This window comes from Drosophila bipectinata, chromosome 3R (assembly GCF_030179905.1).
Source record: "Drosophila bipectinata strain 14024-0381.07 chromosome 3R, DbipHiC1v2, whole genome shotgun sequence".
In the NCBI taxonomy this organism is placed as follows: Eukaryota; Metazoa; Arthropoda; class Insecta; order Diptera; family Drosophilidae; genus Drosophila; species Drosophila bipectinata.
In genome coordinates this window covers 20,063,248-20,080,878 of record NC_091739.1, presented here as the reverse complement: position 1 = coordinate 20,080,878, position 17,631 = coordinate 20,063,248, and the positions used below count along the sequence as shown (strand labels likewise).

At 50.7% G+C, this 17,631-nt stretch overlaps 5 protein-coding genes across 8 annotated transcripts; 3 read left to right on the top strand and 2 right to left on the bottom strand.

Moving 5' to 3' along the window:
- Positions 1 to 146: 146 nt before the first annotated feature.
- On the top strand, positions 147 to 7,207 carry Acf (ATP-dependent chromatin assembly factor large subunit). The gene is made up of 6 exons (XM_017244243.3): positions 147 to 710; positions 1,059 to 2,313; positions 3,590 to 6,012; positions 6,066 to 6,244; positions 6,331 to 6,781; positions 6,843 to 7,207. The coding sequence occupies exons 1-6, from the start codon at positions 595 to 597 to the stop codon at positions 6,931 to 6,933; spliced, it is 4,515 nt and encodes a 1,504-aa protein (XP_017099732.2). The 5' UTR covers positions 147 to 594; the 3' UTR covers positions 6,934 to 7,207.
- A 102-nt stretch (positions 7,208 to 7,309) lies between these two features.
- Positions 7,310 to 12,869, bottom strand: LOC108127322 (DDB1- and CUL4-associated factor 5). 2 transcript variants are annotated; one of them, XM_017244346.3, is made up of 7 exons: positions 12,254 to 12,869; positions 12,010 to 12,193; positions 11,686 to 11,952; positions 11,353 to 11,627; positions 11,156 to 11,286; positions 10,405 to 11,098; positions 7,310 to 7,983 (listed from the first exon to the last, which is right to left on the bottom strand). In XM_017244346.3, the coding sequence occupies exons 1-7, from the start codon at positions 12,468 to 12,470 to the stop codon at positions 7,598 to 7,600; spliced, it is 2,154 nt and encodes a 717-aa protein (XP_017099835.2). In that variant the 5' UTR covers positions 12,471 to 12,869; the 3' UTR covers positions 7,310 to 7,597. The 2 variants fall into 2 exon arrangements, with proteins under 2 accessions (XP_017099835.2, XP_017099827.2); XM_017244338.3 differs by having other exon boundaries at positions 7,312 to 7,986; positions 12,254 to 12,866.
- Positions 8,398 to 10,314, top strand: Ir100a (Ionotropic receptor 100a). Its single transcript, XM_017243961.2, has 2 exons — positions 8,398 to 9,104; positions 9,180 to 10,314. The coding sequence occupies exons 1-2, from the start codon at positions 8,398 to 8,400 to the stop codon at positions 10,312 to 10,314; spliced, it is 1,842 nt and encodes a 613-aa protein (XP_017099450.2).
- Positions 12,870 to 13,047: 178 nt separating the features above from the next.
- On the top strand, positions 13,048 to 14,186 carry LOC108127366 (uncharacterized). Its single transcript, XM_017244419.3, has 2 exons — positions 13,048 to 13,244; positions 13,303 to 14,186. The coding sequence occupies exons 1-2, from the start codon at positions 13,196 to 13,198 to the stop codon at positions 14,046 to 14,048; spliced, it is 795 nt and encodes a 264-aa protein (XP_017099908.2). The 5' UTR covers positions 13,048 to 13,195; the 3' UTR covers positions 14,049 to 14,186.
- Positions 14,187 to 14,302: 116 nt separating this feature from the next.
- On the bottom strand, positions 14,303 to 17,483 carry Rift (Riboflavin transporter). Of its 3 annotated transcripts, none has more exons than XM_017244370.3 (2): positions 16,855 to 17,483; positions 14,303 to 15,896 (listed from the first exon to the last, which is right to left on the bottom strand). In XM_017244370.3, exons 1-2 carry the CDS (start codon positions 16,968 to 16,970, stop codon positions 14,531 to 14,533), a joined length of 1,482 nt encoding a protein of 493 aa, XP_017099859.2. In that variant the 5' UTR covers positions 16,971 to 17,483; the 3' UTR covers positions 14,303 to 14,530. The 3 variants fall into 3 exon arrangements, with proteins under 3 accessions (XP_017099859.2, XP_070137352.1, XP_070137351.1); XM_070281251.1 differs by lacking the exon at positions 16,855 to 17,483 and adding an exon at positions 16,565 to 16,669; XM_070281250.1 differs by lacking the exon at positions 16,855 to 17,483 and adding an exon at positions 16,224 to 16,505.
- Between the last annotated feature and the right edge of the window lie 148 nt (positions 17,484 to 17,631).

Here is a 17,631-nt window from a genome sequence, read left to right as displayed (position 1 = left end):
ACCCTATAAAAAAAATATATATATCTACTGTAAAGTTTACGAAACCTTGATATTGTTATAACTGGAATCTGGCGAATATTTAATTCTGTGGGTTTCTTTAAAGGAGTCTTGTCTTCTTGGATTTAATTTCAAAATTCAAAGTACAAAGTATTTCAAAATAGTTTGTTATCTTACCCGTTGGTTGAATATTTTCCAGCGTTTATTTGCGGATTTCGACCATACGCTAATGCGGTCACACTGTGTGCATATGCCAAAGCAAAGGAAAGATATTCGCGAGGCGGGCTGTAAAACAAACGAATCGGGATCTTATGTCGTTGAATCGAGCCACAAATTATACGGAAAGTGCTGTGAAACTGTCGTTGTTCAATTGCGTGTATATGTGCGCTGGACCGCAACGCGCTAATCGTCAAGAAAACCGTTTGTCTCGAAAGCCTTGCTAAAAGGCAAAAATATATTGGGCGCCTTTTGCGATTGTCGTGCTTGGCGTCGTGAAAATTGTTGTTGGCTTTCGCGGGAAGCGTGCCAACGACTTCGGAAGGTTTCCCAAAAAACTACAATAGTTTGGTTCTGAAACAGCAGAAAAAAATAGTAAACATGCCGATTTGCAAACGAGAGGGTTTCGACCAAAAGGAGGGCAAAAACGAAACATTCCATGACAACGACCTGGTATTCTGCTGCTACATAACTAAGCGGATTTTCCGGGACTATGAGTAAGTTCATCCCGTTAACGTCCACAGTCCTTCGAATTTCTTTCATTCTTCTCTGGTTTCGGCAATGCCGAAAAGAAAGATTATGCAGCTAAGCCCAGCATGGATTTGATGTACCGATGTACGTCTGGTCACCTGGATGTACGTATGTACCTCGGGAACTAGCGCACGAACGCAACAACAAACAACGCTAGGCAAAGCGCGCGAAGAATTCTCAGCTGCCGCCGGGCCAGCTGCTCGTGCAGCGCCCCCTGGCGGGCCCGTCTAAGAAGCGCGCGAAATTCAAAATTATTATGTTATGCCCTGGGCCGCTTCACACCTATCAATATACTGTGACATGTACCTTTGCAGGGAGTACTTCCGGCATGTGATGGTAATCAACTCCACGGTGTGGCAGTGCGAGGCCACTAGAAAGGACAACCTTACCTATGAAGAGGCCGTGAAGAGCGAGCGGGCAGCTCGCAAAAAGATGGAGCAGTTCAAGCAGAGTCTCAGGGCCCCAGTGCTGCTCGTGGTGGAGCACGCCCGCCAGTCGGCGAAACAGACCCTCAACTTGCTGGTGGCAAAGTTTTTGCGAAAGCGCTACTTCGTCGGCGAGCAGGTGTCTGTCGTGGGCAAGAAGAACACTCAATATACTGTGCTGGGCGTTAAGCCTGGAACGAGTATGCCGGAGCCGAGTAATGGTGTCTATGAGGACACCGATAACCTGGAGTACCGCCTGCGCCCGGTCAAGGGTGGTGCCGACTCCAGTACAGAGATTACAGTCCCATTCGGACAACTGCGCCGCCAGCGCATGGAATTCAATATGGAGAACTTAAATATGTTCATTAAAAGTAACGTGACCCGAGTGGACGGTATCCTGCGGCCAAAACCAGAGGCTTACAAGCAGTACGTTACGGATCCTGGGGTGAGCTTCTCCAGCATTTTCATCGGCAAGATGCCACGGTACTCGCCCTCAAAAATCAAGAAGCCCGACGTCAAGGATGCCAAAAAGCAATCCACCCTCAACAAGTTCATTGTTGCCGATGAGGTTACCGCCGCCAAGTCCAAGGCAAAGGCCAAGGCGGACGCCAAGTCCCTGGCGGAGGAAATGGAGCGCGTGCGGCTAGAGAAACAGGCTAGGTTGGCGGAGTTGGAGCAGAAGAAGGCCGAGAAGAAGGCTCAGTTGATGGAACGCGTAGAGACGGAATGCAACTCCTTCCTCCAAAAGACGGACGACCTCGATAGATCCGATCAAAAGGTGTTGCCGCGGTACAAGCCGGTAGTTACTTTTCTTCCGGAGCGCCTGCTGGGCGATGCCTTCATGATGCGCGAGTTCATGCACACCTACACAGGACTCCTGTCTGGTATAGAGGTGTTCCGCCAGAATCTTAGCTTCTATGAAATGTCCCGGGCGTTGAGTGCTCGCGAAATAGCTGGTCCCCTGTCTGACATCATTTTGGTGCTCCTCGGCACAGTTTTCGATCTACAAAAGGAGGAGGAGGAGGAGTGCGCCGTTAAGTACCTAAAAGGCAGAGTGGCGCCCCAGCAAATGGAGGAGCCCTACCGCAGCATGTCTCTAGGTACACTTTGCCACTACTACTCCGAGAGACACTTTTCCTTCAAGGTAAGAACTGAGTTCCTTATATTTAGTTTGTACTTAAAATTGCCATACTAGTACTATTACTACATACTGCTGTTACATGAAATAGATAAATGAATTTGAGCTGTAGAATCGGGTGAATATCGGCCAAGATACAGCCTTTGGCGTGGCCCATATAGTCCCTTCCATGCATTTTCGGAGGAAGCCCCTCAAAAAATGGCCAAAAAAGCTAAAAAATATTTTGTTGCTAGATTTTGATAGAGATTGGTGGCGAATCGATCTAGGAATGATTTAAGCCATTCCGCTGTAGAATCGGGTGACTTTTGGCCAAGATACAGCCTTCGGCGTGGCCCATATAGCGATTCCCATGCGATTCCGGAGGGGGCACCCCAAAAAATGGACGAAAAATCTAAAAAATATTTTGTTGCTAGATTTTGATGTAGATTGGTGGAGAATCGATCTAGGAATCATTTAAGCTATTCCGCTGTAGAATCGGGTGACTATTGGCCAAGATACAGCTTTCGGCGTGGCCCATATAGTCCCTTCCATGCATTTTCGGAGGAAGCCCCCCAAAAAATGGACAAAAAATCAAAAAAATATTTTGTGTCTGGATTTTAATGGAGATTGGTGGAGAATCGATCTAGGAATCATTTAAGCTATTCCGCTGTAGAATCGGGTGACTTTTGGCCAAGATACAGCCTTCGGCGTGGCCCATATAACGATTCCCATGCGATTCCAGAGGGGGCACCCCAAAAAGTGGACGAAAAATCTAAAAAATATTTGATTACTAGATTTTGATGTAGATTGATGCAGAATCGATCTAGGAATCATTTAAGCTATTCCGCTGTAGAATCGGGTGACTTTTGGCCAAGATAGAGCCTTCGGCGTGGCCCCTATAGTCCCTTTCATGCGATTCCGGAGGGGGCACCCCAAAAAATGGACGAAAAATTTAAAAAAAAATTTGATTGCTAGATTTTGATGTAGATTGATGGAGAATCGATCTAGGAATCATTTAAGCTATTCCGCTGTAGAATCGGGTGATTTTTGGCCAAGATACAGCCTTCGGCGTGCCCCATATAGTCCCTACCATGCATTTTCGGAGGAAGCACCCCAAAAAATGGACAACAAATCTGAAAAATATTAAGTCTCCAATAAAAATGGTTTGGGAGAGGTATTGGTTGGGACAAAGTTGGAAGAGAAGGTTGAGGAAAACGTAAAGGGAGTAACTTGTTAGTATCGGACTAGTACTTGGTGAGTGTTGGTAACTCTTAGTAACTCTTATAATGTTGTATCTTTGAAGATAAACGAACTGCCTCTCGATGCTCTGACCCTGAGCGAAGTGCTGCGACTTCACCTGCTGTCCTCTGGAGCCCTGGTCAACGAGAAGACGGAGCGCTGGAGGGTTATGTACCGGAATGGCTACTCTTCGAAGGAGGATCCGGGACTGGAGTTGCGCTTGAGGCACTCGCGCATTCTTCGCAGCTTAAAGAACCACCCGATATACAAGCTTAAGTTTGGGGATATAATGGAGCTGATCCGGTGCCTCATGAGCCAGATTCTGACGTACTCCGGAACGATAAATTTAATCGAGGAGCGCATGGAGCAGACGGCGAAGGCAAGGCAGGAGCTGCGCAATCTACTTGCCGGGGAAAACAAAAGACTAGCTGCCGTGGAAATCAGCCGGAAGAAGATAACCCAGACGCACCAGCCATTGATTTCTGCCGCAGAGCCGGACAAGAAGCAGGAAGTGGTGGAAAAAATGAACAAGAGCATAGCGGAGCTGCACGCCCAATCCGACCATCTGCACCGGAAGCACCTGCAGCAGGTTAACCAGTTGCACTCGCAGCTCTTCAACTTCTTGGTCTATCTCGGCATGGATAGGTGCTACCGAAAGTACTACGTCCTGGAATCTATGCCCGGCATTTTTGTGGAACACTCCCCGGACAGCATGGACACCTGCTTGGAGCACCCACCCCTGAACAAATCTCCCTCGGAGATCCGGCAGCAAGCTCAGTTGCCTAAGAACCGCAAAGATCTGAGGATGTATCTGTTAAAGTTGTACGGCGAGGACGAAAAGAAATCGAGAAGGAGCGCCAAGCAGTCGATGGAGAACAAGGAAAACCAGGAGCACCGCGTGAACGGAACCACTGAGCCGATGGAAGTTGAATCGGACCCTCCAGAGATTCCGACTCAGTTCGAGCTAATGATGTGCAGCGGAGACAGTAGGAACTGCATCGTCCATGATCCCGCAAATGGGCAAAGGCAGCGCTGGTCCTACATCTACAAGTCGGAGGAGATTGACGAGCTCATTGATTCGCTGAATCCGCAAGGTTTTCGGGAGTCCGAGCTGCTCCAAGAACTCTCCAGCCTGCGCGGTCTGATTGAACAGCACGCCAAGTCCTGCCCCACGGAGGTTCTGACCCTCGATAATGAGATTAGCCGGAGGAAGTTCACCAGCACCATGCACTCTGAAACGCATCGAAAATACGGAGATGCGAACTTTGGACTCGCGGACGGGACCGATCTCAACGAGGTGATGCACTCGCACCTGGTGGACCGAATAATCAAATTCGAAACTGACATCTACACCGGTGACCTGGGGCGGCTCAAGGTCAAGGATATGGAAAAGTGGCGAAACGACCTTTTGAGTGGCAACTACGATCCACAGGGAAAGCTGCAGTGGGGAATAGGAGGCGTGCTGGACGATGAGGTGGCCAACGGCTCAGAGGATCAAGAGTCTCATGGGGACCCTGAAGAGGACGATGATGATGCGGCGCCCGCGTCCAAATATGCCACAAAACCTTATCGCGACCCAGGCCAGTATCTGGTTGCACAGGATGGAGATGGCTCTCCGCACGAAGATAGAAGGATCGGAAAGGAAGACCTGGAAGTGGAAACGGACCCAGCGGAAATCGAAACTGCTCCAAGTCAGGTCCGCAACATGGCGGCGGCTCTTCTGCAAGTGGAACAGGCTATTGGAAGGAGGTTCTTCAAGGAGCCGTACGGGATGAAGAAGTGGGATCCCAAGAACGAGGTACAGAGGCAGGCATGCGAGTCACGGCTGCAACAGTGGGAGGTGTCTCTGATGGAGAGCACTAGCTATGCCCAGGTGTTCCTACACCTGAATCTCCTACATGACTGCATCCAGTGGAGGAGCTCCACCAACAAGTCCCTGTGCAAAGTTTGCCGTCGTGGTAGTGATCCGGAAAAGATGCTTCTCTGCGATGAGTGCAACGGTGGCACGCATATGTTCTGCATGAAACCCAAGATGCGGACGGTCCCGGAAGGCAATTGGTACTGCAAAGACTGTGTGAAGAACCTGGGCCTGAAGAACTCCCACAACGAAAAGGATAAGAAGCAAGCGGCCAAGAAGAAGCGCAAGTTCATTGTTGAGGAGGAGGACACTGCCAACGAAGAGGAGGAAGTGCAGGAGGAAGGGGATACCGAGGAGGAGGACGGAGATCCAGACGATGAGCCCGAGGAACAGGAGGAGGAGGACGAGGACGATGAAGCGGCTGAGACCGAGTCGCGGGGCGACCAAAGCGAGGGCTCCCTCCGATCGGCTCGGTCTGTGGTAAAAGTCAGTGGCCGTGCAACCAGATTGGCCACCCGCCCCAGAGGAAAGCGGCTCTTGACGAAGGAGATTGAAGAAACCGTCGAAGAAGACACTGAAAGCGAGCTCGAGGAGGACACCCTGACGGAGGATGACGCCGGAGAAGAGGAGTAAGTATGAGCTCAATTCTAAGTGGATAGCTTTACTGACATTTAACTTACAGGGACAATGAGAAGGTGTGTCAGAGGTGCTTCTACGACGGCAGTGAGATCCGGTGTGCCCGGTGCAGCCTGTACTACCACCTCGAGTGCGTCCATCTGAAGCGACCGCCGCGCACGGAGTTTGTTTGCAAAGCGTGCAAGAGCTCCGAATCGCAGCGCCCCAGGAGAAGGCATAGTCACAGTAAGTACAGAAATATTCCGGTAATCCTCCGGGCTAAATCCGGACCTGACATAGTACTAGTCCTAATCACAACGATCTTTGTCTAGTGAACGGCGATGGGGACGACGACGACGACCAAGATGAACCTCAAGCCAAACGTTCTCGTTCATCCCGCAACTCGCTGCGCATGTCCGTGGACAAGTCCACGTCCCGCCAGAGCAACGGCGCCAGGAACAACAACAACAACAGTACCAACAATAACAACCATCGTCGGAGCGGACGGAGAACTAACGAGAATCTGCCGCTGAACAGCGCTGCGCTGTACGATCTCCTCGAGCAGGTGATGAAACACAAGGCCGCCTGGCCGTTCCTTCGCCCCGTGCTGACGTCGGAAGTGCCGGACTACCACCAGATCATCAAGGCGCCGATGGACCTGGCCAAAATCAAGTCCAAGTTGAACATGGGAAAGTATCAGCTGAACGAGGAGCTGCTCAACGACATTCAATTGGTGTTCCGGAACTGCGATCTCTACAATGTCGAAGGGAACGAGATATACGAGTGAGTATCTGGGCAGGAGTGGGAGCATTCGACGTGGTTGCTAATCCCTTTCTTTCCACAGTGCTGGCTGTCAATTAGAGCGTTTCGTAATGGACCGCTGTCGGGACATGCACCTGCCGTTCAGGCCCAGCGATATGAACGCAGTCTGCTGATCCCCGACGATCACCGACTGTGCCACTTTATAGCAGTAGCTGTAGCTGATTCTCCATTAATTCCTTAGGGTTAGGCACAAAGTAAACCATTCGCAGTTAAATTGTTTTTTAAGTGTGTAACTTTTTGCATTTATGTTAGTTTCAAAAAATGTTCAAAGTTCCCGCCCCCGTAACGCACAAGTTCGGCTAGTGTTTGAAGGCGATTATTTAATATATTCATAACTTATTGTAGAAATTACGCGTCCAACCAATAAATGAAGAGCAACAAAAAGAATATGTATTTTGTATAACTTAGACTTAAAGGTAAACCTATTCTCTATAATTAATTAAGTAACTTTCTATGGGCCAAGTCCCTGTTTTTTAGACAATTCCCAGTTACAGAAAAGTAGGTTGACGAGAAGACTAATCTTCTTCCAAAATAAATATTAAAATTACGTTCGATTCAGGACCTTCTGAATCAGGAGCTTCCACATCTTTCTGTAAATGCATTTTCCAAATCACACACAATGGTTTCTGTATTTATCAAAAATCTTTACAAAGCATCGCTCTTGAAGGGATTTGACAATTTGAGAGGGATCTGCTATTTCGGTTCGAAATAGCTCCCGATTTAGGACTAATATTTAATTGCTAGTATATGTATGCAGTGCCCGGTGGACAAATGGACCTACATGGACGAAGATGTAGATGCGGTGGACTCCGTGTTGCAGACATCCGGAATCAAGCCATTGACGGTCTTGTGGTTCTGGTTGGAAGTCAGTTGGCTGTTGTTATTGGCCTCTGGCTCCGTTCCGAGCGGGAAGGGATACGAGCTGGAAGTGCTGGGCGCCTGGGATAGTTGCGCCTCCATTGATGTCATGGAAGCGGTGCTGGAGGTGTCATCAGCGTGGATGCTGTTTTCATCCGGCTCCTCCTCCTCGGATTCATCCTGCTCCGTCTGGTCCTCGTTTTCCGAAACGCTGGGGTTTGGTCTGAAAGTGGTGTGCCTCTGTTTTGTGGCCTCGAAACTCCGATTCCTCATCTTTCGCTTGCGTCCATTATGCTCCAAAGGATCTGCTGGAAGATAGAAATACGTAGATATTAAAGCACGGATCTTGGTAGGAAAACTTTAATTTATACTAGCAACTGAAGAGTCTCGGCCTCAAGATATATGCATATCTTCGGAAATAGCTTCTTGTTCACTAAAATGTGCCATTCCCAACAGTTTTTCCGAGGCGACTGAGGATATCTGCTCTGTCAGACCACCAATAGTCACGGAGCCAAGTGGCTAACCGCTATTGTCAACAAACCGCGGACACTTGCCAATAATTGGGGGTAGCAGCCGGCGCACTCGCCCCCAGAGTGTCAAAGGTGCTGACACTAGACAAACAGCAGGAAACAGGATGTCAACTGGCCTACTCCCTCGACTCCCACGTCCCATTGTTGGCCGCACAATCTCGGTCGACTGGGGGTTCAGTAACTCCAGATATGTCGACGACTTTACAGCTAATTATGCTGGCCTTAGTGGGCGGATCCTGGGGTCAAGCCAATAATACGGATTGCAAGCGGGTGCTCGCTGCCGTTCTGGGCAATCTGGAAGGCGGTATCGAGCTTCATCTGCGGAATGCTTGGGACGGAGACAGGGGGATAGTCCAGTTTCTGCTAGAGCAGCAAAGGAGTTCCCTGACGATCAGCCTAAGCCAGGAGCAGAATGCCCCACCGGAGGCCGACACTATTAGGCATCATTTCTACATTTTTGCGGAAGTGGAGCAAGTGAGAATAATCCTCGATGGACTGCGCAACACAGGTGGCTTCTACATTATCGCCTTGGAACGTTTTTCGCCGAAGGACGACGCTTTGTTGCTGGACCTAATGGCCCAGATTTGGCTGAAACATGGTCACAGTCGGATTTACTACGTTATGTTGGATGTGGACAACGTGGTACTCTACAATCCCTTTCGGCAAACTGCCCTGAAGGTAAACGGATCTCGTACCTATGATCGCATTTACCAAGACCTCCAAGGCTACCCCTTGAGAATTTATATCTTCGACTCGGTGTACTCCAGCGTGGTGGGCGATGGCGCCACCCAGAAGGTTCTAAGTGTAGGAGGAGCAGATTCCAAGCTGGCCAAAACCGTGGCCAAGCACTTGAACTTTACCCCTGATTATCTTTGGCCGGACGATGAGTTTTTTGGGTGAGTCTGACAGCTTCCAATTGGTTTTCAGTTCGATTTTCTAGCCTCCAGTCTCCAATCTTGGTTGTATTCCAGTGGCCGCTTGGCGGATGGATCCTACAGTGGCGGAGTTGGCCGCGCCCATCGCGGTGAGGTGGACATAATCTTCGCGGGATTCTTCATCAAAGACTACCTCACCAACCAGATTCAGTTTAGTTCCGCCGTCTACATGGATGATCTCTGCCTGTATGTCCAGAAGGCCCAGAGAATACCCCAGTCCATACTGCCTCTCTTTGCTGTTCACACGGACGTCTGGTTGTGCTTCCTGCTGGTGGGAACACTGGGATCTCTGGTGTGGCTTCTCTTACGGATGATCAATCTGAGGCTTTGCATCGAAGAGATCGAAGACCGCTCCCGAGCTCGGAAGACCGGATTAGTAACCACTGCCCAGGGTATATTCATCGATACATGGGTGGTGTGGGTGCGGGTCAATGTGGGTCGTTTTCCGCCTTTTCACTCGGAGCGCATCTTTGTGGCCTCCTTGTGCTTGGTCAGTGTGATATTCGGGGCGCTTCTAGAGTCCAGTTTGGCCACAGTTTACATCCGCCCCTTGTACTACCGCGATCCCAACACTCTTAAGGAGCTCGACGACTCCGGAATACCTATTTACATCAAGCATCCCGCCTTCAAGGACGACCTATTCTACGGCAGTGACTCGGAGGTTTACCGCCGCCTCGACGCCAAGATGCTACTGGTGGCCGAAGGCGAAGAGCGCCTTATCCAAATGGTCTCCAAGAGAGGTCACTTCGCTGGTGTCACCCGATCCGCCAGCTTGGAACTGAATGACATCCGCTACGTAATGACAAAGAAGGTGCACAAGATTCCAGAGTGCCCGAAGAACTACCACATAGCCTATGTCCTGCCACGTCCCTCGCCGTACCTTGAGAATGTCAATCGCATTATTCTGCGCCTGGTGGCCGCAGGCATCATGAACCTCTGGACTGGCGAGACGAGGGAGCGCGCCAAGTGGAGTATTCAGCGGTTTCCGGAGTACCTAGCCGAGCTGGGAGTGGGCCGTTGGAAGGTGCTCACCCTCTCCGATGTCCAGCTTGCATTCTACGCCTTAGCGATTGGTTGTCTAGTGTCCGGAGCTGTGTGTCTGGCTGAGATCAAACTGACCAGTTGTCTCAAAAAAACAAAGAAGGTCCACCTCAAGATTTGTAAACAGTAGGTTCAAGTTTCTCGAAGAAAACTTATTCTAAACTAATGATTAAGGCTTTTCTTTGGAAGATTCCCGTGGGAGGAAAGCTTAATGAATTACCTGACTTTGGAACGGGACTTCTCCGATCGCCAAGACGTCGCCTCTCCTGCCGGGCGGCCGCCTCTGCCGACGTGGTGGGCAACTCGTCGTCCCCAAAGAGTCGGTGGGTCTCCTCCAGCCAGTCGCTAATCCTCGCCTGCGTGGCCGCCTGCTTGTGCTCGCCGAGCAGTCGCTGGAGCAGCTGATCCATCCGCCGCGGTTGTCCGGTGGTGCTGCTGACCGCCAGTTGGAGCAGGGCTTTCCGCTTCTTGGCGATTAGGTAGAAAATGCGATTTGGATAGGTCTGCCAACTCATTTCGCTGACATTCGGACTGTCCCGCCCATTGCCCTGCCAGTTCTGTTCCGGAAGAAGGTCGGGCTCCTGATCGTCTTGGGGTAACTGCTCCTGGTTGTCCTCAGTAGCTGAGCTGACGGCCTCAGTTTGTTCCGTGGAGGTGTCGTCGGTGGTGGTGCTGCTGCTAGTAGCGGAAGTAGCGGAGCTTTGGTTGTCCATCGTGCTCCAAGACTCTAGCTCGCGTTGCACCAAAGTATCAAAGAAGGCCAGCATCACCTGGTCCTCCTCCGTGTTTCGAGCACTGAAGTCCTGCGAGACGTGGTCTGAAGAGTTCCGGTGCAAGGAACGGGTGCAGTAGGATACGGTGTCGCCTTGGGCCAGGGAGCCCTCCCATCCGCCCTGCGCAAACGGGCTCCAGAGCTGGTTTATTGGTAGAATATTACTAGAGCTCATTACCGAAAGTTATTTGGGTCTCACCTTGATAATCTTCTCCACTCCGGATGAAGCCAGCAAGCACCGCTGCCGATTGTATCGCACCTGGTTCACGATGGATCGGTGTCCGGCCAGAATTATTGGGGGCGTGTCCACCCACTGGTTTCTCTCGTTCACTGTGGAGAAAATACAAATTAGACTTTGAGGTGGCACCCATAGAACCGCTGCCCAATCCCACTTACCCTCCACTCCGTCCAGGCGCCAAACAAACATATTGAAATTATCGGATCCGGAGACCACTAACTCATCCTGGGGCCCGGCAAAGGTGCAGCTCTTCATGGTGCAGGAGTTGAAGTACTCGTCGTGGTAGAAGGTGGCCACCGGCTCTGGGGACCCAGGGCTGTAAATAATGGGGGGTAGTCTTCTGTGCAGGGTCAGGAGCAGGGTTCCATTGCAGTTGAAGCGCACGCTCATGCAGCTAGGCGACTCCGGGATGTAGTTGAACTGGCAGAGGGCTCTACAGCAGGGGAGAACAAGTTAGTATCGGGGACAACCCCTGGACATCGCTCACTCACTGCTGGTGGTGCCTCAGGTCCCATAACATGGCTCCCCTCTTGGCGTTCGCGGTGGCTAGGAAGTTGCCGTTAAGCGGATGGAACTCCACAGCGTTGAAAGGCGATCTGAACTTGGCAACCGTCAGAGGATCGGATTTACCAGCTCTTAGGTCGTACACCAGGATCTCTCCGTGCTCCGTAGCGACGCTGAAGAGGTTCGAGCTAGTCCTGTCCACACTGAGGCCGTAGACAGGACCATCATGAGAGAAAAAGTTCAAAATCTTTCCCCTTTAAATAGACATTGGACTGTGAAACAAATATGAATGGGCCTTAACTGGAACCTACGTGGACAGGTCGTGCTGGATCACCAAGTCGTCGTTCCCTCCAGAGAAGATGTAGGAGTTGTGAGTATCGAATCCCAGGCAGAAAATATTGCTGGCATGCTTTTCGTTCATGGAACGCGGGTTACCCAGCTCGGAAACCACCTCCTGGTCGATGTTCCACAGGAGAACGCGCTTGTCGTCGCCCCCTGGAATGGAGAAAGGGCAAAGACTCAGAAGACCCCACTCCTTGCCCATTCACTGCTTACCCGAAGCCAGAAACTGGCCTCCCTCGCTGAACTCCAGGGCGTTGACGCACCCGTAGTGCCCGGTGAGGTTGCGCTGGTAGAGGTTTTCCGCCGTGCTCAGGCGCTGCCTGAAGATGGCCGAGGGCAGGTGGCCGGCCACCAGCTGGTGCTCGCGCTGGCTCACAGCCAGGTACAGATTCCGGCTTTCCAAGTGGCGAAGATTGCTCCACAGGCTCATAGTGACTTTCGTGTTTTTTTTCAGAGGGCGGAGGCGATCACAAGCTACGGAAGAACTACTAAGGGACTGGGGCTCAGACCAGGGGTTCTCGGAGTTTCACAGTCACACATATTTCTGACAGTTTCTGTCAGTTCTGCGTTCGGAGGAAAACTTTCTACGCAACTGGCACCGCAGCAGGCTGGATATCGTCGCACAAAAACGATTTCAACTTTCGATCCGGCACTTTTCAACCAGGAAGGTCTTTTATTCGCATAAACAAGGTGGCTTTTCGCAAAATTAGCACCGAACTAAGGGCGATTTATTTTTCAGAGACCTGCGGCGATTCGCTGCGACTGCTTTTTAAGCCCAATCGTAAGGAAAACAGACCAGAATCGTATATACAAACCGAGAAACCACCGAACAGCTGTTCGCCAGCCGCATACAGTGGGACATGGGCACCCAAAAAGTGGTCAGATTACTTTTCATTTCCAGTAAACACAGGGTTATTGTGAAGCAAACAAAAGTGAAGTTCCCAGCATGTTAGGAGCTTGTGATTGTTATTATAGGGAACGAGATACCCCGTTTCAGGTTCCCCTTTTGGAATGCTCAGAAAGAATTTAATGCCTTCTAAATGTAATCCTTTCCAGACCCAGTCACCAATGAGTTTTCCATTAAAAACTAACACAAATTCAAAAAAAATCCCTAGTTTCATTCGGTTTTAAAATTAGATCTGCTTGTGGAGGAAAATGTCCAACGATACCGCCCAACCGGACACCCAACAGGAGGCTATACCTGGTAAAAATATGCTCGGGTCTTTCTTGAGACAATATTTTATTAAATATTTTTAAACTAGTATTCCTAGACGATGTCGATGAGAAGGAGCAGATGCATCGGATGAGCGCCTACCTGTACGGCCTTCGGGAGCGCCTGAGGTCCAGCATCCAGCAGCACCAGGAGGTGGCCCAGTCGTCGGTGCAGCTGCTTAAGGACTTGGGAGACGTGGCCAACATGATGCAAGTGGCACGCACAAGCTCTCCGACCCAAGTTACAAAGATCCGGCGTCTGATAATGGGATTCGAGACTGTGAATGCGACCCAGAATCCTGCGGTGGGGTTCATCAGCTTGCCCACGGACGTCTCCGAAATCCGCAGTCTCATAACCGAGTTCGAGAATCTGAACGAGAGCCAGCTGCTCCGCGAGAGCATGATGAGTTTCAAGCATGCCCGAGAGTCTCTGGAGAAAGTGTCGGCCTTTCTGGATAGTGCTGGCCGCGAGTCGCCGCGGTCCTCCCCTCACCCCAGCCAACTGATCGGGTGCCCCAGTGCCAGTCGCAGTCTGCGGGAGAAGATCGAGGCCTTCAACAAGGTCCTGGGGGAGGGTTCTGCCAAGCAGGGCGACACCTGTCGTTATTTCACCGATTGCTTTAGCAGCCGGAGCACCGTGGAGGAGGAAGCCAGTGCTCCAGGGCCGGACAAACCGAAGATCGTAGCTTCAAAAACCAACTCCGGATACGAGGGCGATGTCGACAGCGAAGTGGAGCTAACCGAGGTGTCTTCCGGAACAGGCGCAACACCAGAACCGAAAGAGGTTTCCCACTGAAAAATACTAAAGTCGGCATTGATTGGATATTGAAAAATTTTCAGTTCTAAAGATTACCATATTAAAAGGATCCACACGTCCTGGAGGACTAAAAAATAGTCCGTTTATTGAAAATAATACAATATTTTATAAACCGAACTTTCGACTTTATTTTTGGAAAAATTAAAAGGTATTTGTGGTGGAAAGTGTAGGAACGTTGCCTTTATGGTTTTCAGAATATATTTTCTCTAAATCTATAGTTAGAATTCATTACATCGCGTTTTCCTGTCTTTTATTTCGAAAATAGTTATTTGTCACTGCTCCTAAGTAAGGATTCCTAACGTCCTAAAATCGTGTAGAGGTAAATGCTTCAACTGCTGTCATCTGCGACCGATAATGGACAGTAAAGGCATACAAAATCCAAGAGCTAGTCCCCGTTGAGGTGCCAGCTGACGATAGAGGTGGAATATCACACTAAGCTGAACCCAAACCATGTTCCGAGGTCAACAGCCCGATGGTGCATCCTGGAACAGGTTCGAGTAGTTGATGGCGAAGAAGATGGACACCGACCCGATGGCCGAGCCGAGCTGCGTGATAGCGCCTACCCAGACCAGGGACTGGCCGCCCTGGGCCCGCATCACCGTGGTAATACCCAGCTTCGTGTAGCTGACGATCCCCACGAGGAGGGTCCAGGCGGTAACCACTAGCACGGCCCCGACTGTCTGGTCGTGGAGTGGCGGCAAAGGACTTAGGGCTGCCGTAGTGAAGACATAGCTGGTCAGGAGACCCGCCAGGACAGAGAGCACGGTTATCAGTCGCAGCGATGTGAAGTGCAGGAACATGGCCATGAAACATGCCACCGGGTTGGCGATCACACTGAGCGTGGCTGACAAGTGGTAGGCTTTGGATCCGTAAGGAGCACTGGAGTAGGACTGAATGCTGCCAAACATTCCGTTGCTGAACAGAGAAATGGCGCCCATCAAGAGCAGCATGTACGTGTACTGGCCCTTGGTGAGTTTCTCCACTTGGGCGGGCTGATTGGCATCCCGGTCCGCCTCCCCGTAGACATATTTGTTTCCCTCGCTGACGGTCACCTGGGCGTACTCCCTCCTAGCCAGTGGAAGGGCGTTCAGGAGAGTGTAGCCCACATAGCTGAGCACCATCAGCCCGAAGAGGATCAGGAAGAAGACACGGGTGTCGAAGCGCGGCGGCGACTTCTGCAGCTCGTAGATCTCTTCCCCGGATTCCGTCACATTCACCAAGATGCACTCCCCACTCTCGCCGATGCCCTGGACCAGGGCTGTGACGCTCGGCAGCAGGCCACTCAAGCCCTCGCCAATGAAGTAGGTGACCATGTACTGTTCCTTGAAGCGGCCCATGTAGGGCATAAAGAGCACGGAGCTGGTGCAGGCGTTCAGGGCCGTAAAGCAGGTCAGCACAAAGAGCGCCAGGCTGTGGTCTGTGCCGCCCACCGGGGCAGTGCGGTTGTAGAAGAATGCTGTGAGCAGGCAAGAGAGGGCCCCCACTAAGAGCACTCCATGGATGGTCCAGCCATCATTCAGCTTCTTGGGGGAATACTTCTGGATGGCCGTGTAGAGCAGCGGTCCCAGGTTGCCGATCTGCACCATCAGGCTCAGGTACGAGGGCAGGCTCCAGCCCTCCGGCGCCTCGTTCACCAGGAGCGGCAGTTGGATGAAGGTGCCGTTCACGCCCAGCCAAGTGCCGATCCCGAAGAAGATCGCCAGCAGGTCCACAACCCAGCTGCGGTTGCGCAGTGCTGCGCCCATGATTTGTGTGTGCTTTTGTTGAGGGCTTCCCCAGTTGAGAAACAGGCTTAGTTCGCTCTTTTTCTGGTCGGCGGAGGCACATCTGCGGAGGAAAAGAGGATCGTTTCAGTTCGGAGACAAATAGGAATCCTGTATAGCACCTCCCATTAAATAGTCAATATAATTTAGCAACATTGTAGACTGTCATTTGCCAGTTTTACACTCCGAAGTAAGAAAAGTTTAACAGCCCAATGTTTCAGATAAGCCCAAAAACCCATTATCAGGCCTGTGGAGGCATTTACGGTTCATTATGTCTGTCTTCTGGACAGATAACCGACGAATGCGATTAAGGAGGTTCTGCGGTTCTCCAAAGCATTGGGCTCCTCACAAACTAACGATTTATGATGTGGGAAAGTCATTGCTTACTAACCCCCATATCGTAGATAACCCCAAGTCCATAGACAGCAACCATCGGAAAGTAGTTCAAAATAGTGTAATAAAATAAGAATCAAAACAATTATCCCACGATAATGGCCTAATCTGCCTACGGACGATGGAACCTCCGCAAACTAATTGATTGGATATATCTGTGTGCTAATCTGGCATCCGAGAGATAGGGAAGGTGTGCCGGCGGTCACATACTATCCCCATCTAATCTGGTAATTCAATTAATTTACGCCCATTGGGAGTCAAGTGTCGGCACGTATCTGGCTGAAGGCGATAAGAGTTGCAATCGGAATCCTCCAGGCCCCCTATTTGGGATATCCCTACCTGCCACTTCGTGTGAAAGATAAAATTTAAGATATTTGTGAAATATAAACACGAAAAAGTGTCCGAGAACCAAACTATGAGAAACATTTCGGTTTTATCTTTCTGCGCCCTTTGACAACGAAGCTACAGCTACTACGTCAGGGGTTATATATCGACTTTAAGTAGGTCCATTTCTTTGGGGGTTAGGGGTCCCAAGGGGTCAGAAGCGGAGCTTTAAGCCGAAATAAAAACCGGTTTGGCTCTCACGGCCGGGGGCGATTTAAAACCCGTCAGCGAAATATAAGCCTTACCTGGCAAACTCCGCGGGATTTGGAGCGGCGTCGTCCAACGTCGAGATCACCCCGTAGACTGGCCCCGCCGGAGAGCCACCAGCTCCTCCGCGGCGGGTTTTGTGGTTCCTGCTCATGCTCGCGGGTCGTAGTTGCGTACTCTTCGAATTAATTTATGATCTTTGCCGGCGATTAGATTCGGATGATTCCGACTACTGTGGGGCAGTACGATGGGATTCGTGGGCTAAATTGGGCTACACCTTGCAAGTGGTGCCTTTGGTTGACAAGTCAATTCGCCAGATCACGGCTTAATTGGCAAAAGTCTGCGGGAATTGGAAATCGAAGGCCCCAATCAATTGCGATGCTTTCGTGGGATCCCTGGGAGTGTGGATACAAAGTCGAACTTCCGATTCTCGGTTTCAGTTTCGACTTGTGATGAAAAATTGAAAGCCTCTTATGCAATGTCTTTGCTCTGGACTTCGAAGATGGCACAGCCTGTTGCAGGATGCGAAATGCTAATTTCTCTGGGGGCAGGTGGGGAAAAGCGTGTCCGCCTTTGTCCAATTTCTTTGGCCATTTGAACACGACTCAGAACTATTTCAAACGCGAGCAACAGAAATATAAACTCAAATAACACTGAAAGTCACGGAACAGCTGTTCTGCTAAAAAAAATACCAAGGCAGCGCACGTGCGGAGAGCACGGTGAGGCCGGAGAGCGAGCGCCAGAGAGGAGCACTTGGAGCTGTTTGTTGTGGTCGTAAAAATACCCAGCACCTCGTAACGCCTCGGGGTATATTA

What these genes read in the sequence shown, in the direction of transcription:
- Acf (XM_017244243.3), top strand. Translation starts at nt 595, where the DNA reads ATGCCGATTTGCAAACGAGAGGGTTTCGACCAAAAGGAGGGCAAAAAC. An exon ending in CGGATTTTCCGGGACTATGA is followed by an intron (nt 711 to 1,058) that starts GTAAGTTCATCC and finishes GTACCTTTGCAG; the next exon opens with GGAGTACTTCCGGCATGTGA. An exon ending in GAAGGGAACGAGATATACGA is followed by an intron (nt 6,782 to 6,842) that starts GTGAGTATCTGG and finishes TTCTTTCCACAG; the next exon opens with TGCTGGCTGTCAATTAGAGC.
- Ir100a (XM_017243961.2), top strand. Translation starts at nt 8,398, where the DNA reads ATGTCGACGACTTTACAGCTAATTATGCTGGCCTTAGTGGGCGGATCC. An exon ending in CCGGACGATGAGTTTTTTGG is followed by an intron (nt 9,105 to 9,179) that starts GTGAGTCTGACA and finishes GTTGTATTCCAG; the next exon opens with TGGCCGCTTGGCGGATGGAT.
- LOC108127322 (XM_017244338.3), bottom strand. Translation starts at nt 12,470, where the DNA reads ATGAGCCTGTGGAGCAATCTTCGCCACTTGGAAAGCCGGAATCTGTAC. An exon ending in AGGCCAGTTTCTGGCTTCGG is followed by an intron (nt 12,194 to 12,253) that starts GTAAGCAGTGAA and finishes TCTCCATTCCAG; the next exon opens with GGGGCGACGACAAGCGCGTT. An exon ending in GCGCCTGGACGGAGTGGAGG is followed by an intron (nt 11,287 to 11,352) that starts GTAAGTGGGATT and finishes TTTTCTCCACAG; the next exon opens with TGAACGAGAGAAACCAGTGG.
- LOC108127366 (XM_017244419.3), top strand. Translation starts at nt 13,196, where the DNA reads ATGTCCAACGATACCGCCCAACCGGACACCCAACAGGAGGCTATACCT. An exon ending in CCAACAGGAGGCTATACCTG is followed by an intron (nt 13,245 to 13,302) that starts GTAAAAATATGC and finishes TTTTTAAACTAG; the next exon opens with TATTCCTAGACGATGTCGAT.
- Rift (XM_017244370.3), bottom strand. Translation starts at nt 16,970, where the DNA reads ATGAGCAGGAACCACAAAACCCGCCGCGGAGGAGCTGGTGGCTCTCCG. An exon ending in AATCCCGCGGAGTTTGCCAG is followed by an intron (nt 15,897 to 16,854) that starts GTAAGGCTTATA and finishes TTTCCTCCGCAG; the next exon opens with ATGTGCCTCCGCCGACCAGA.